Here is a 16,806-nt window from a genome sequence, read left to right as displayed (position 1 = left end):
CCCCATCCCCTGCACCTCGGCCTGTTCTATCCACCAGGGATTCCCTTCCCCACACCTCTGGCTTTTTACCAGCTCCTAGGCTGACTCCTCAACGCTTCTGAGGGATGTAACCCCTTCTTCTGCCCATAGGTGTGCCTCACTTGGCCCAGCCAAGCGTTTCCCTGTTCCTTCTGGGGCTGTGAGGTCCAAGGGCAGGGTTGGAGTCACTGCCCAACACCAAGATGGGCACCCACTGGTACCAACGCATGTTTCTGATCTCTCTCCCCAGCCTGAGGACTCTGAGGTGGGAGAGGTGGGGGTAGCTGATGGCTCTTGGGAAGCGCTTGCCCATCTCCTGGGAGCTGAATCTCACAGGGGTCCTCCCCAGGACTGTAGGGAGGAAGATCCTGGAGCTGGGCTTCTGTGGACCTAGACCCAGCCCGTGAGAAATCACATGAGGTCTAGGTTAGAAAAATCACATTCAACACACCTCTTAAATATAGCTGGGGAGTCCGCAGCTCAGAGAAGACAGGAAGTGGCCCGGGTCGCACAGCCAGTGAATCCCGCACAGACAGACTGCCTCCTTCTCAGAGGAAACTAACTATGATACTGTGATTTCTAATAAGAAATATATATTTGGTCTTCATCCTGTTTCTGGCACAGAGCTCCTAAAACCCTTGGAGTTTCCTAGGTGATGAGAGCCCTAAAAGTGTCTTTCCTTTGTTAAGGAGGTGACTTTTGGAACTCACCTAAGGATGAGGCTGCTTGCCAGAGAACCAGCCTTGTGATTAGAAGGTTGGAACTTCAGCTCCACCACCCCCGCCAACTACCTCCCGGGAGGGGAGAGAGGCTGGAGATTGAGATCAACCAGTGACGGTTTAATCAATCATGCCTAAGTAATGAAGCCTCCGTAGAATCTAAAAGGACTGGGTCCGGAGAGCTTCCGGGCTGGTGAACACATGGACATCTGGGGAGAGTGCTGCTTGGAGACAGTGTGGAAGCTCCACGCCCTTTCCCCATACCCTGTCCTATGCATCTCTTCCGTCTGGCTATTTCTGAGCTATACTTTATAATAAACTGGCAATACAGTGAGTAAATGGGTTTCCTAAGTTCTCTCGCACATTAATGGAACCCAAGGAAGGGGTTGTGAGAACCTTGGATTTACAGTTGGTCACAGCCTGGACTTGTGATTGGCATCTGAAGCGTGGCACAGGGGTGACAGGGACAGTCTTTTGCACTGCATCCTTACCCTGCGGAATCTGATGCTATCTCTGGGTAGATCGTCTCAGAGTCGAGTTGAATTGTAGGCCCCCAGCGAGAGTCAGAGACTCGCTTGGTGGTGTGGGAACGGACCCCTCTCCCGCACCCACACTGTAACTGGGTGCAGAACCCTTACCATGCAGCCTCATGAATCCTTTCTCTCCTAACTTCAGGGCCGGCCGTTTCAGGAGCGCCAAGCGTCAGATCGTGGGTGGAAGGGGAGGTCACCCTGGTGACAGCTGCTCCTGAGGGGCCGCTGAGACTTGGGGGTGAGCGTGGCAGGCGCGGGCTGAGCGGGAGTGTCCAGCTCCTGGAGCCTGTCCCATCCAACATAAGGGGCAGGGAGGACACCACAGGGGGGCAGGAGGGCGGCAAGCAAGGGTCAGGAGGTGAGTGTGAGTCTGGGTCACTGCTCTGCCCACAGCTGCTGGGAGGCAGGCCCAGCCTGGCACACCGCAAGTGGCGATCAGCAAGTGAACAGTGATTGCCTAGCTGGGCACCAGGGCAGGGGAGACCCGCTTATGCTCATGGCGGAAAGGACATGCCTCCCCACTGCTGCCCGCCTGGAAGCTGTTGATCTCCTGCGGGGCCCACTGTGCCCAGCTGCTCCGAGCCCAGGGGCAAATACGAGTCCCAGCGAGCCGGCCCTCCCCGCACGGGAGGAGGCCGGGATGCAGAGCAGGGCCCTCATGCACAGCCATGCCAGCCCCCCAGCTTGGGTCTGCGCAGGCCTAGGCACTCCTCTGAGCGCCTCCTTGGTTCTTGCAGCCACACTCCCACACCAGCACCGGAGTAGAAACCTCTCTTCAAGACTACTGATTCAGCCCCCACTTCGTTCAGAGGGTGAACGCACGCAGAGGGCTGCCCCTGCAGACTGGGGAACCTGGGTCAGAGCAGGCGGTCCAGGGTGCGGACGCCCAGAGGCCCATGCTGAGCAGCCCTGCATCCTTGGCCCAGACCGCCCACCTCCCCGTCTCCTGCTTCTAATCCCAGCAGAGACACCTTGAGGCTATAAATAACATAGGTCTAAAGGCCTATATCCACGGGCTTTGTACTGGCCACACTTTAATCGGGCCGCCAGCAGCCAGGCTGAGGGACCCGCGCTGGCGTGGCCTCGTGCGGGGTGCAGGCACAGGCTCAGGCCTCCCACCGAGGGTGCTGACAGCTCAATTCCCAGCCCAGCCACAGGCGCTGCCAGCTCTCTAGCTGGGAGCGAAGAAGTAGCAGGTGCAGCTTGGCCAGGGTCCCGGAGCCGCAGTCAAAGGTGGGCAGAGGCACTGATACAGTGGAGGCCGCCCAGAAAGGTGCGAGCAGGGTGGGTGGGACCTCCTCGCTGCAAGGCAGGGGCCTCAGGGGTCCTCTGGGGAGGCACCGGTGCTAGGAAGCAGGCATTGGCTCTCCATGGCCTCGCTGTGCACGTCCTTGCTGTCAGGGATCCCTGTGGGAAGAAATCGCTCAGCCAGCCCCAAAGGAGGCAAAGGCGTTTGGGGACGAGGCCTGGGCACAGCCTGTCATGAAATCCTCTAGCTTCCGTTTTCAAAATAAATTCCAGATCCGACCCGTTCTCCCCACCTTCAATGCCACCACCATGGTCCCAGCCCCGCTGCTCTCCCCTGACGGCTGCAGGGCCTCCTGTGGCGTCTCTGCTTCAACACTAGCCCCCTGCAGTCTGTTCTCAACACAGCAGCGCCAGAGTGGTGCTTTTAGGATGTAAATCAGACACCCTGGGGCTTGTGCACTGGAAACCAGAAAGCAGCTCCCATCTCGCTCTGTGTAAGGCCTCAGTCCCTGCAAAGGCCCCCAAAGCCCCCACGCTCTGGTCCCATTACTGTCACCCTCGTCCCAACCACTGGCCCCTTGCTCCTGGCTCCAGCCACACTGGCCTCCTTGCCAGTCTTCAAACACAACAGGTCCATTCCTACGTCGGGGCCTTTGCACTAGCTTTTCCCCCTGCCAGGAGCACCTTCTCCCAGATAGCTGCATGACTCAGTCCCCGCGCAGTGCGGACCTCTCTGACCACCCTTTCAAAAACTGCAACCTGCCCCCACCTGTTCCTCTCTCCCCACTTTCCTGCTTTATGTCTCTCCGTAGCACTTATCACCTTGAGCATACTCTATCTTCTACTTCTTCTGTTTGTTTCGCTTCATGGGGGCTCGGACTTGGTGTTCACTCCCCAGCATCTGCAACCTTGCCTGGCACATAGCAGGGACGTAATAACTATGGGTGAATGGATGAACAAATAAACTAGCCAGGGGCTCAGCGGGTGGGTGGTGATCCTGCTCCTATAGGGTCAGCCCTGAGCCTGGTATGGGTGCAAGGTGGCAGGGGTACCTGTCTGCCGGGCCTGGGCCTGGGCCTGGTCTCTCTCCAGGTGCAGTGCAGTCAGCAGGAAGCAGCCACCACCCAGGACGATAACGAAGGCACAGCACAGGAAGCTCTGTTGAAGGCTGAGGAAGCGCTGCAGGTAGGAGTCGGGACGCGCAGCCCGCAGGGCGCTGGAGATCTGCAGAGGAGACAGGCTGGGTCTGTCGGGCCCACCAGACCAGCCTCCAGGCCTTCAAGTGCACTTCCTCCCTGGACCCCTGCCATCCACCCAGCCTTACAAGTCCAGTGAGGTAGGGGCTGCCGGCATCTCCCAGAACGTGGCCCACTGTGATCTGAAGCGCCTCTGCCGTCCCCCGGCACCTGGGTACCACCACGGACTGCAAAACACAGAAGCACCAAGGGAGCTCCCCAAGCGAGGGCAAGGAGTAGGTGCCCCCTCATGCCCTATTCTGTCCCCCGGTTGCCAAGGACCAGCCTGGCAGGGTGACAGGCTGGCCAAGAGAGTGAGATGGCAGGGGGTCGACGAACCCAATGCCTGAAGCCCCACCACTGAGCCATCAGGTCGCCTGGAGGCTCAGGAAGGCTCCCTGGTCCCCTGGGATGGAGCTGCCAGGTCCCTGATGAAGGCCACCCCTCTTGAGGATTCACTGTTAAATCAGGGCGACGAGGCATGGCTGTGACATATGATGGGGCAGGTGTGTCCCAGCTCAGGGGCCCACAAGGCAGCAGTGTGGGCTGTGGGGTGAAGAGCGGGTACACAGCTAGGCGCCTGCACGTGTGGGCGCCTGGGCGGAGTGGTGTGGAGGGCTCAGCCCCCATCTCAAGAAGCCCCTCTGGGCAGAGACCGAAGGCAGGCTTGCTGAAAAGGCCCACTTGGGAGGTTAAGAATATGAATTCCAGAGTCAGATTGTCTGGGATCCAATCCCACACCCCCAACTCACTAGCCGTGTGACCTTGGGCAAGTCACTTCACCTTTCTGTGCCTCGGACTCCTCAACCCCAGATGGGGATAATAATAGTACCTACATAAAGGGTTACTTTCATTATCATTCCCCATCTGATACCTGGAGGACATCAGGCTGAAATCATGCCCTATGATTCTAAGGGGCAGAAAGCTTCCAGGCATTTGAACATGCTGTGCCTTCTGCTTGGCAAGCCTTCCCCTCTCTGGTCCAGCTGGAGCATCCCCATTCGTCCTTCAGGACTGACCTTTGGGTCACCGCCTCTGTGAAGCCTTCCCAGAGTTCAGGTGCCTGCCTTTGGGTCACCGCCTCTGTGAAGCCTTCCCAGAGTTCAGGTGCCTGCCCTGAGCTCCCCCAGCTCGTGCGCACCCCTAACTGAAGGCACATCCCCCTCAGCTGGAAGGTTCATGGTCCTCCTCCCCTTACCCTTACATTGTCCAGCAGCAAAGCTCCTGCCTAAGTTCTCTTGGGGTCCCTGGGGTTCAGCAAGGCACCAGGCACAGAGGGGACTAGCTGAAAGTTTGCCAACTCAATAAGTCAAGTAGAACCATCATGGAGGCTGGTCTCAGGAGAGGCCCTGCCAGAACCCAGGGCCGCAGCGCAGGAGGGGAGGGAGGCAGGAGGTTCAAGTAGAAGCCACACGTCACACAGGCCCAACAGGGCATCCACAGGGAAACTTCTCGCCCCAGAGCCTTAGCCCCAAGGCCTAGCTGTCCATAATCTGAGCCCATCAGAGAATAATAACAATGATAATAATTATTATTATAATAATTAACATTTATTAAATGCTTCCTGTATGAATTTTCTGTATCTCATATACATATATATATACTTATATATCCACTCAACCAACCCATGAGGGAGATACGATTACTAGCCACATGTTACAGATGGGAAACCCTCCACAGAGAGGGTGAGTAACTTGCCCAGGGTCACCCAGCCAGGAAATAGTAGGGCTGAGATTTGATCCCAGGCCTTCTTCTCCAGGGTCTGACCTTTGACCATTCTGCTGTTAGAAGCAAGAAGGAAACTTTCCAGCAATATTTACACATTTTTTATAGAACATTTGGAAAACAGTGAGAAGAACCGAGAGGAGAAGCTCACCCCAAGCCCCGAAAACCGCTAACTGGCAGCGAGAGCAGGGAAGGGAACTCCAGACAGGGGACGGTGGGAGCCAAGGTGTGAAGGCCAAAGCCCGGGGACTGGAGAGAGGGGTTTGTGGGTGGGCAGGGCAGTAAGAGTCACTCTTGAGGGTGACCGGCTGGTCCCGGGGTCACCAGCGCTGAGCCACTCTGTCCAGGTGGTGAGAGAGGCCGGGCCTCCCACCCATCACCTAGACCTGCCAACAAGCCTGAGAAGGAACTGACCACAGCTTTGCACCTTCCCCAAGTGCTTCCTTCTCACCCCATAATTATGTGATTACTCACTGGTGGTTCTGGGCAGAAGGGCAGGGCCTCCTAGAAGATGGACTCTGAGTGTCCAAAAAAGTCCGTGCAGGGGCTGGTTGGACCCTCCCTTCCTCCCCTCCCAGGAACTCCAACCTGCGGGACCTGGACCAGCCCCTGATGCCAGTGGCGGGAGAGGTAGGTCTCCCCCTGCCTGTCTGGGTCCCCAGGGTCTCCACGTAGCCAAGGGTCAAGGCTGGGCCCCACCAGCAGCTAGAGAGCCCAGCAGGTAATTTTAGAAGTTCAGAGGCTTTTGGGTTCCCAAAACCCCAGGCACACTCTATTCCGAGAAAAAACCCCTCTGTTTTTGACTCGCCCTTCTTAGAAGAGCTGTTCCCTTTATATCCAGGGGCATAACCAGCGCCAATCCAGGGCGTGCATCAAGGGAGTGCAGAAAGTCGGTTACTGGTTACTGCACCAGTCACCAGGTGCAGACTCCCTGGCAGCCTGCCTCACGTTCCCCACTCAGCCCTCCCACCCAGACACCCCTGGGAGGGTGAGACAGACAAGTGAGCAGACGGCTACCTAGGGGCAGCAGGCAGAGCAGGGAAGCATGGAGACCAGGAGGGTGATGAGCCCTCAGCAGGAGGGGGTGGCGATGTGCTGAGGAGGTGGGAGGTGAGCCTGGTGGCGGATTTCCAGCACCCTGGAGGACAGACCTGGAGCGAGTCCCCCTTCTACCCTACTCCCCACGGTTGGCGGTGGGTAAGCTGGAGCGGGGCCCAGACAGACAGGAGGGTGTGGAGGGAGCCAGAGACCCCATCAGTAGGTCTGGGGAAGCAGGGAGTTCATCTGGGGAGACACACTCTCCAGCCTTCCAGGAAGCGAAGCGCTCCGAGGCCCTGCCGGGCAGGGGGAGGTTGCCGGAGGTGGGTCTGAAGTGGGTCTTGGCTGTGACGAGCCAAGGTCCTTTTTATTAACTCACCCACCAGGAGGTAGGGGCTTCCCAGCGTGCAAAGAGTGAGCTCCCCGTCAGAGAGTAGGTGAACAAGGGGACGGACTGCACTAGTCAGAATGTCGCAGAGGGTTTACGAGCTGGGGAGCTGGCTACACTAGACCAGTGTTTTCCAGTGCGTTCTGAGGAACGGCTCTACCGGGATCACGCAGGACATTCGACAGCAATGCAGACCCCTCAACCCAACACAGACCCAACTGAATCAGACCCTGAAGACAGAGGGCCTGGAAGCTGAATTTGTAACAAGCTCCCCCAAACCTGATTCTTAGGCTCAGTGAAGTTTGGGAACCACTGAAGAGCCCCTGAGGTCTCTTCCCCAGAGAGAATCTGGGTTCTCCTCCTTGTGGATAAGCAGATCAAAGAGAGCCGTGTCCCTGAGGCAGGACTGACATGGGGCCATGGAGCCCACAGCAACCCCGCAGGAACGTGCGTGATACAGGCTTAGCTCACTCTGCCCGCGTAGCCTGGGCGTAACTGGTAGGTAGGTACCACCTTTCTGCACACTTGAGCAAACCAAGGCCAGCCAGAGAGGTGCAGGACTGGGAGTGGAAGCAGATGGACTGTTCCAGAATCCTGGCTCCTGGGCTCTGCTGCCCTCTCACCTTCTGTGCTTCAGGAGCAAGGGCAGCCAGCAGGGACCTCCCTGCACTTCCTGCCACACCAGTGTCGCCACTCTTCCTGCCCCTGCCTGGCTGCACGCTGCTTCCTCCCCAGCCCCATCCCACCCCCTGCTGGCCTCTCTCCACCCATCTCCCCTCTGGGCCCCTGGAGCCTGCTCCTGCCTCACCTCTAGAAAAGCAACCCCAGCTACCTATGACCTGCCAACTCCAGCTACCACCCTCTCTCTCCTCTCCCCTGCGCAGCTTCTTACTCTCCAGGTCATGTCACCTCCCACCCTTCCTCACCCTGCCCCCAGCTACCATCTGTCTGCCCTCCACCCTACAGCTGGGAGCCCCCAGCTGCCGGAGACCACTCCCCCCCTGGAGCCTTCCCCCTCTCTCTGTCAGGGGACTGAGCTCCAAGAACCGCAGGGACTGGTCCAGCTCCGGCCACCAAAGTGTCACAAGGCTGTCCTCCACTGAGGGGCTTTGGGAAGGTGGGGAGGCAGGGGAAGGGGGGCTAGAAGCCTTCCTGGGATGACAGGCCCCACTAAGCTTTAGGGGCTGGAGGCCTCCAAGCCAGGGGGGGACCGTGGGGAACACTAAGTAGGCTGGATCACGTCCAGCCCGGCCCCCTGGGCAGTGCCAGCCAGCTCCAGCAGACCCAGATGGCTCAGACTATGGCTAACTGGCCCCCTCACCCCTCCTCGCCTGTCCCCAGCCCACACACAGCTCTACAAAGAGCCTGGCTCTGCCAGGTTAATCATTCCTGCAAATACAGACACGGTGGTGGTGGGGGAGCACACACAGGCGCAGTCTTCACATATCTGCAGGGCTGCCGTGTGCAGCAGGGAGCAGGCAGGGGGAGGGGGGGACGTGGAGGAAGCTGCAGGGGGCAGGATTCAGAGGACAAGTGGGCAGCCCCACTCAAGACAACGTTTGCCTGGGACTTCCTTAGCGGTTCCACACTTCCAATGCAGGGGACACGGGTTCAATCCCTGGTCGGGGAAGTAAGGTGCCACATGCTGTACAGCTTGGCCAAAAAATAAAGGATTTGCCAGCACGATTCCACATACAGAGGGCTTTCCTTCAGGCTATCTTGCTTACCCCGCCAGGCTGGTTATGATTACCCCCCTTTTTTTTTTTGCGGTACGCGGGCCTCTCACTGTTGTGGCCTCTCCCGTTGCGGAGCACAGGCTCCGGATGCATAGGCTCAGCGGCCATGGCTCATGGGCCCAGCCGCTCCGCGGCATGTGGGATCTTCCCGGACTGGGGCACGAACCTGTGTCCCCTGCATCGGCAGGCGGACTCTCAACCATTCGCCACCAGGGAAGCCCATGATTACCCCTTTTTATAGACAAGGAAACTGAGGCCCAAGGCCATTCAGCAGGTCTATGTATGAGTCTGGGATGGAGCCCAAGTCTCCTGCCTGGAAGGAGGAAAAGAGAAGACGCGCCAGCCCTGCAGCTGATACACTCACCCAGGAGTCAAAGACAGGACAGCCCTGTCTACATCCGCTGAGCCTGGGCCAAGAAGAGGGCCAGAGCATCTAGACAGAGAGTGAGCCTCCCGTCCACAGCAGTATTCAAGCAGGTTTCGTTGGCTAATTAAATGACTACACTTCCCCACAGCCCTTTCAAACTCAGATTCCAGGATGCCAGGATTTCTCTGGGAGATGGAAGATGAGAAAGTAGGAACCACTGACTTGCTGTCAGGATCCCAGCCAGCATTCTCTGTGCCAGGAACAGGGCAAAAGCTTTACATGGATAATCTCATTTCACCCTCACAGTAATCCAGGAGGTATTTTCATCTCCATTTTCCACACAGGGAATCTGAGGCTCGGCGACACAAAGTGACTTGCCTAGGTCACACACAGCTAGTAGGTGGCAGAAGCAGGGCTGAATCCCAGGTCTGTTTCCTGAATCCAGGTTCGTGCCCCTGCACTAGACCCCCTTCAGGACAGCTCTCAGCCGACTGCAAGCTGCTCTGGTTCCCTCATGCCCACCCAGCCCTGGACTACCAGGAGGCAGGAGGAGGGCTCTTGAGGTGTCCCTAGGTCTGGGACCCTGTGTAATCCACAAGGGCACAGCCCTTCAGTGTTCAAAAAGTTTCCCTGCACTTCTCCTAGAAGGAGGCAGGGAGGCTGGACGGAGAGTGTGAGGCTCAGGGAGGGTCTTGCTAGACTCTGGACCTAGCAGTCATGGGGTCAGGATAGCATCAGCCCTCATTATAGCCTGAGCTGGCCCCTTGCCTTGCAGCCCATGATATGGGAGCTGGGGTGGCCTGGACCCACCTGGGCTCTGTGGCCCTGAAGTCCAGCATCCCTGTCTGCACACCCAGAGTGGAGGCCAAGGAGCCTGCTTGCTGAGAATTGCAGTCAAGAAAGAGAGAGTCAAAAAGCCCGGGCCCAGGCTTCCCTGGTGGCACAGTGGTTGAGAGTCCGCCTCCCGATGCGGGGGACACGGGTTTGTGCCCTGGTCCGGGAGGGTCCCGTGTGCCGTGGAGCAGCTGGGCCCGTGAGCCATGGCCGCTGGGCCTGCGCGTCTGGAATCTGTGCTCCGCGGCGGGAGAGGCCGCAGCAGTGAGAAGCCCGTGTATCGCAAAAAAAAGAAAACCCGGGCCACAGTCTTGGCTCAGAGCCTCTGCAGGCTGTGTGACCTTGGTTCAGGCACCTGCCCTCTCTGAGCCTCCATCTGCTCATCTATAAAATGGGAGTGATGGTCAAAGGATATGTCTGAGACTGTCAGGGAAGCCCCTGGTCCAAGGTGACTGTTCATTGACCTTGGTCCCCTACCCCATGGTCTCTGAAGCCCCTCCTGGCCTCTAGGCCACTCAACAGCAGAAGTCCAGCTCTGAGCAGGACAGACTCCAGCTGCCCCTGCTCGAGAGGCCCCAGGACCAGCCCTCCGTTCCGACTCTCACACCTACCAGCAGGATGTCAGCAACCACGGCCCAGTTGCAGGACAGGAGCAGCTCCCCGAGGGCCAAGAACACCTGTGAACAAAGGGTGGCCAGGATGAGGCTCCCTGGATGTCAGTCACCAGCCCCTCCCCGCGCTGTTTCTTCCCACCTGTGGAGAAGGAGACTGAGGCTGCCCAGAGGAAGGACCCATCGAGACTTACTGGGGTGGGTGAGGTTTGCAACTGTTTTCCCAGCTGCGACAGCCTCCAGAGTGGGTGGACATTCCCATCTGGGCAGACTGGCAGCCGTGACCCAGAGAGGAGTGCCAGGGCCCGGGCCTGGGAAGAGCACTCCCCCTGATGGACGGCCCCCAGGGTCTAGCCACTGAGGTCACCCAGGGAGGCAGCCAGGACTCCCAGGCCACGTTTAAAGGTGCAGAAACAGGCACTTCCCTGGTGGTCCAGTGGGTAAGACACCGTGCTCCCAATGCAGGGGGCCCGGGTTCAATCCCTGGTCGGGGAACTAGATCCTGCATGTGTGCTGCAACGAAGAGTCCACATGCTGCGACTAACAAGTCCACATGCTGCAACTGAAGACCCCATGTGCCGCAACTAAGACCCGGCACATCCAAAATAAATAAATAATAAATAAGTAAATAAAATATTTTTTTAAAATAAATAAATAAATAAAGGTGGAGAAACAGAGGAGAAAGGTCCAGGACTTGCCCACCCTCCCCTTTGTTCCCCTAAGGCCTGTGTACACTAAGGAGGTGTCTACTGCATGCCAGCCAGACTGCCCAGTCCAGGCCTCCTATCAACAGCCCCTCCTAGGCCTTCCCCTTCCCAGACCCCAAGAGCAGCACAGGGAGGTGAGCAAGGCTGAGACAGTAAACTGTGCCCGGGTCAGGGCCAGGGCTCATCTGAGGTTGCCAGCTGGCCCAGGGCAAAGCCATCCTGAAACACGAGGCTTCCGGCCCCCGTCCAGTGCCCACCCCCACCCCGGGCACCTGTGGGGCTGGGATAACCTTGTGTGCCCACCCTCCGCCTCGCCATCTGGAGGCCGCTGCGTACCTGTCTCTCCCAGCTCCCTGAACCCCCCACCTCGTGCCAAAGGATTAGGACAATCCTCATTCCACTCACTCAAGAAGAGTTTAATGAAGCGGCAAGAAGGAGGGGAAAAGTCTCATTTCTCAGAGCTTCTAAGGGCTTATTGCTGGAGTGGAATTAGTCATTCCTGGAGTCACGGGGCTGTGCCTGGGGCAGCCCAGGCTCTGGATCCCAAAGGCCTACAAGCACCCAGGACCGCGGAACCAAAGGCCCACTGCCTGCACACTGACTGCGCGCCAGGCGTGTCCACTCTTGTCACCCATCCAACTCTCAGCCACCTCATAAGACACGTATCATTACATCCACTCCACACATGAGAAGACTCAGGCCGACGGTCACACATCAAGTCACTTTCTGGTGAGCGCCTCTCCCCTGCAGCAAGGTGAGGGGCAGGAAGCTGTCAGTGAGGTCGGGGGAAGACTCCAAGAGGTCCCAGAGACCACAGTGCTGGGCAAGGCTGGCAAGAGGGAAGTCAGAGGAAAGCCCAGGATGCGGAGGGCTTCCAGGTAGAGGTGGCATTGAGCAGAGCCCCAAAGGATGGGCTGCATCAGCATGGGTCTGGAAGGGCCCCGAGGCCGTGCCAGGCAGAGAACCGTAGTGAGCAGAGGCGAAGAGGCTAGAAGGCACCCACGAGGCCGGGCGGGCAGGAGTGTGGCCCGGGGCTGCGGAGAGACGGCAGGACCCCCTGGGAAGGGGGAGCAGCGGGTGTCTTCTCCCAGTCTCACTAGTCCTTGGCCCTCCACAGACTGGGGAACGCTTGAAGGCAGGGCGGGGCCTCCCTCTGGGCCCGGGGCTGGGCACCCACAGGGGTGGGAATCAGGAAGTGGCCAGCTGGCGAGCCTTAGGCGGGGCCCAGGCAGGCTGCAGACCCGCATTCCAGCCCCACAGGGTCTGCCAACCCGGCCTCCTGGGACCGACGTGAGGGCAGCTCACACCCATCCTTCCCTCGACTCCCACATCCACCAGGACCGCCAGGCCGCTGCCCTCCTCCCACTTCCAGCTCAAAGGCATCCTGCCCTCCACAGCCGGGGGGCCAGCCGCACGGAGCCTGCTCTCTGCGGGTGCTGCGGCCTCCCCGCGGCTGCCCCACACCCCCGGGACATGCTGAGGTACAGCTTTTCCTTCCTCCAGCTGGAGCAGGGTGGATCCTGACCCCAAAATAGGGCCGATCGGAGGGAGGCTGCAGCCACAACGGGCCCCTTCAGGCTGAACGAGCTGCCTGAGGATGCCAGGTTTCCTCAGACACACCTGGAAACCCACCCAAGCCACCAAATCCCCGCCTCCACGCAGAGGCTTTGAGGGGCGAAAGGCCCAGCTGGGGAGAGGCTGTCTCCTAATCCTGTAATTAGAGTCTCCTGAGGCGGCTGCCTGGGCTCAAGGAGGGACAGCCCATCAAAGAGGTGTGACCCCCTGGAGGGACACCCCATCAAAGAGGTGTGACCTGGCCATGTGGGGCCACCCTTGGCGGTCACCACACTCTGGGCCTTGGTTTCCCCAACGCTGCTACGATAGGGTGGCCCAGCGCCCCGGCAGCCCCCTCCACCACCAACAGCTTTTGCTTTTAAAGCTGCAAGATAACTTCAGTTGGTCCCACAGGCTGCGTGCAAATCGGGTCTGAGAAGTCAGCGGCCTCCACAACCAATGCAGACTTGTGTTCCACAATTAAAAAAACAAAACAAACAAGAAGGGCCCTGGTCTGAAGTTAAGTCACGGTGAAGAATGTAGCCAGCCGACCGTTCAAAGCTCCTCCCACACAGGCCCCTCAGCCCCCTGGACGCCCTCTTCTGCACGGCCACAGGGCCCTCACACTGACTAGGTCCCCAAACCTGCTCTCTCCTCCTGTCCCCCCATGTTACTGTCCCCGCCCAGGGTGTCTGAGGTAGCCAGGATACAGGACCCACCCACAGACTGGCCACCAGCAAGCTGCCCAAGCGGTCAGACACGGAAAGGGGGAGGCGGGGGGCTCCTACATGCCTTGCTCGCCTTCGCACCCCTCCAGACACCGATTCCTGTCCATTCTGCATCCTAAATGTCCCTCAGATCTGCCCCCTCCTCCCGGCCACTGCTGCTGGCCTGGTCCAGGCCTCCCCCGTCCCTCCGCCTCACCAGTTTCCCAGGCCCCACCATCCCTCCCGACAGCAGCCCCGGAGGGGACTTCCAAAAGGGAAATGGGAAATCTGGCCTTGTCCCCTTAGTGCCTGTTCATGGTTCCCTGCACCCTGACTCCGTCTCCCTGGGTGATAGGGCCTGGGAATACTGCCTGAGAAGCGTGGAGCCCCTCAACCCCTGGCCTTTCCATTTCACTCAAGAGGATTTCCCCCTCCAGTGGGGGCGGTGATGATGCATATTTCTGGCCTTAGTCACCCCCGGCCAGAGAGGCGTACACACACACACACACACACACACTCTCTCTGACACATGCACTCACATAACACACAACCACACAAGCATGCACAGACACGTGCATCCTCAAGACACACACACACACACACACAAGAGCTCCAAGACCCATGCACGCATACCTAGACCCATAACCTGGGACACATACGCAAAACTCACACACCACAAAGACACATACATAAGCAGGTAACAGGGATGACATTCTAAGTATTAAAATATGTGTGGCAAGAGTACCAACCAAACAGACGGCGGCTGGAAAACAGCCTAGCATGTACCTGTGCATGCTTGTGGTCTTATAATGTAGACAGCAAGCTATGCACAATCACACGGGCACACACACACGTACACATGTACACAAACGCGCTCCTGCTTTTGCACTCATGTGCATAGCTGCACTCGGACATGCACACACTCATACCTTCACACACAAAGACACCCTCCTCACGTACACCTGCACGCACAGGTAGGCATGGGCAGGGAGCAGGGCGGAAGCTGGAGCACCTGCCCCAGAGGAGGCTCAGCCCCTGTGGAGTGGAAGGGACAGTGTATTCACTTTGGTCCATCTCAGTCTGACAACTGGGCAGTAACTGATCTCTGAACTGCAAAGAATGGGGGGAGAAAGCAAATGTCTCCCATGGGCTTGCGGAGACTCAGGCAGAGGTAAGGCCGATCCTCCCCTTGCACAGGTCAACTCCTCACCCAGCATGGTTGAGCCAGTCAGGATGCAGGTCCCTGGCACAGACTGGCCACCAGCAAGCTGCTGGGCCGGCTGGCACACTTTTTCCCTGGGCCTGCCAACCTGTAATTGCAGGGACTGTCTTTAGGGTACAAGGGTACCGCCCAGCTCCCATGGGCCAGCAAAGGCCCAGCAGCCTGGCAGACAGGCAGATGGGGAATGAGCTCCAGTCCTCCTGGAGAACCCAGCTGATACTGCAGGCTCTGCTGCCCATCCAAGAAGAGACACCTGCTAGATCCTGGCAGGGAAGTGGGGTCCTCAGAGGAAGGGTAGGTGGGCCTCTCTCAGCCCCTCATAGGCAGCCTCTGGCAAGGCTCAGTTACTCCAGCCCAAGACACAAGAGCAAAAGGACTGGGACTTCCCTGGTGGTCCAGTGGCTAAGACTCCTTGCTCCCAAAGCAGGGGGCCTGGGTTCGATCCTTTGTCAAGGAACTAGATCCCATATGCCGCAACCAAGAGTTTGCGTGCCGCAACTAAAGATCCCACGGCAACTAAGACCTGGCTCAGCCTAAATAAATAAATAAATAGGCTTGTCCAAAAAACCCGCAAGGGCCAAGTGGTAGGAGAGATCCCCCAAGCTGGGGCACCTGCACAGCCCAGCTGTCTGGGCCACCAAGGGGTGAGAGCAGGTCCCATAGCCAACCCTGGAATCCTTAGCTGACCCGGACCACAGCTACAATGGACACACATCCTGACTGCTCCCTGCCAACCACCACGCAAGACTCCCTTGTGGGCACCGGGCTCAGCAAATACTGGGTCTCCATCTTTGGTCCTTGCTCAGGAATCGCCAAGGCTGAGAAGGGCAGCATCCCTCCCCGGATGTAAAGGCCTCAGTGACCGCCAAGCTGGCTCTGCTCTGTGTCATGGTGGCCACATTGCTCCTTGGGCCAGAAGGGAACTCAGGGTTACGATCTAGTTTGGGCTGGAAGGAGCCTTAAAGATCATCCGGGGCAACTCCTGTGTGAAAACGGAGGGTTGCAATTGCACCATAGACTTCCCTTCCCCCAAAAGTAAAAAACAGTGTCGGGGGGTAGGAGGGAAACATTTTTCACCAAAGGAAAAAAAAAAGCTTAATGAGGTAAGTATTAAATATTGGCAGCCAAGGCAAAAAAAAACAGATAATTCTGGAGTAAAGTAGAGAATATAACCCTTCTCAGCTCCTCCCTCCCCAGAGCTCTCCTCCAAAACCCCAGCATCTAGAGGGAAATAAACTGAGCAGGGGTCCTGTGTTTCCACTCTTAACTGAGAACCAGTGGGAAAAGCTGCTGGGGAGAAATGGGTAAAAGTGGTGAAAGTGAATAAATGACTCCAGTTACTGACTCCACACAAGGCCTAAAAACAGTAATTTTTTACTGTTTTTTACTGGGCCTAAGGCCAGTAATTAAGTAGAATGAACCCTGTGATAGAGCATTTACCTAAATCCCAGAAGAGAGAGCAGAGTCCAGGTGTTCTCACAAAGCCCCTCCTGCCTTACCTGAGCCCTGCAATTCCCTCAGGCGACAGAGAACCTAACACTCAGCTCTCAAACTGCAGCCCCTTTGGGGAAGAGAATGGTCACAGAGAAGGCAGGAAGAGAGTAGGAGAAAAGAGTCACCCACACTATATCAAAGCAAATTCAGTATCAGAGCAGAGCTGCCCACACCCAGGCTAGAGAAAGCACTCAGTATGTGAACTGTGCAAACATACAAAAATAAATAAATAAAACAGCAAGAGAAAGTGAGAGAGGGAAGGAGGTAGGAAGAGAGGGAGGGAGGGAAGAGAGAGAAGAAAGAAAGAAAGAAAGAAGGAAGGGAGGGAGGGAGGAAAGAAAGAAAGAAAGAAAGAAAGAAAGAAAGAAAGAAAGAAAGAAAGAAAGAAAGAAAGAAAGAAAGAAAGAAAGAAAGAAAGAAAGAAAGAAAGGAAGGAAGGAAGGAAGGAAGGAAGAAAGAAATGAAGAAAGAAAGAAAGAAAGGAAGAAAGAGGGAGGGAGGGAGGGGGAGGGAGGGAGAAACAGAGGAAATGGAAAGGGGGAAAGGTGGAGAAGGAAGAAGAAAGAAAAGGAGGAAGGAAGAAAAAAGAACCCAACCTAGAAGACAGATGATAGAAGGAGCAGAAGGAAATACCTTATAATTGTTTCAAACTACATTGAATAGTAATTCA

At 57.3% G+C, this 16,806-nt stretch overlaps 1 protein-coding gene across 1 annotated transcript in view; it reads right to left on the bottom strand.

The window, feature by feature from the left end:
- Positions 1 to 2,540: 2,540 nt before the first annotated feature.
- Positions 2,541 to 16,806, bottom strand: part of SPNS3 (SPNS lysolipid transporter 3, sphingosine-1-phosphate (putative)) — a 40,316-nt gene continuing 26,050 nt past the window's right edge. Inside the window, 4 exon segments of the mRNA XM_030861706.2 lie at positions 2,541 to 2,677; positions 3,571 to 3,742; positions 3,843 to 3,941; positions 10,453 to 10,518. Coding sequence (XP_030717566.2) covers positions 2,589 to 2,677; positions 3,571 to 3,742; positions 3,843 to 3,941; positions 10,453 to 10,518 — 426 coding nt within the window. The 3' untranslated portion in view covers positions 2,541 to 2,588.

This window comes from Globicephala melas, chromosome 20 (assembly GCF_963455315.2).
Source record: "Globicephala melas chromosome 20, mGloMel1.2, whole genome shotgun sequence".
Classification (NCBI taxonomy): domain Eukaryota; kingdom Metazoa; phylum Chordata; class Mammalia; order Artiodactyla; family Delphinidae; genus Globicephala; species Globicephala melas.
This window is presented reverse-complemented; position numbering and strand designations above follow the sequence as displayed.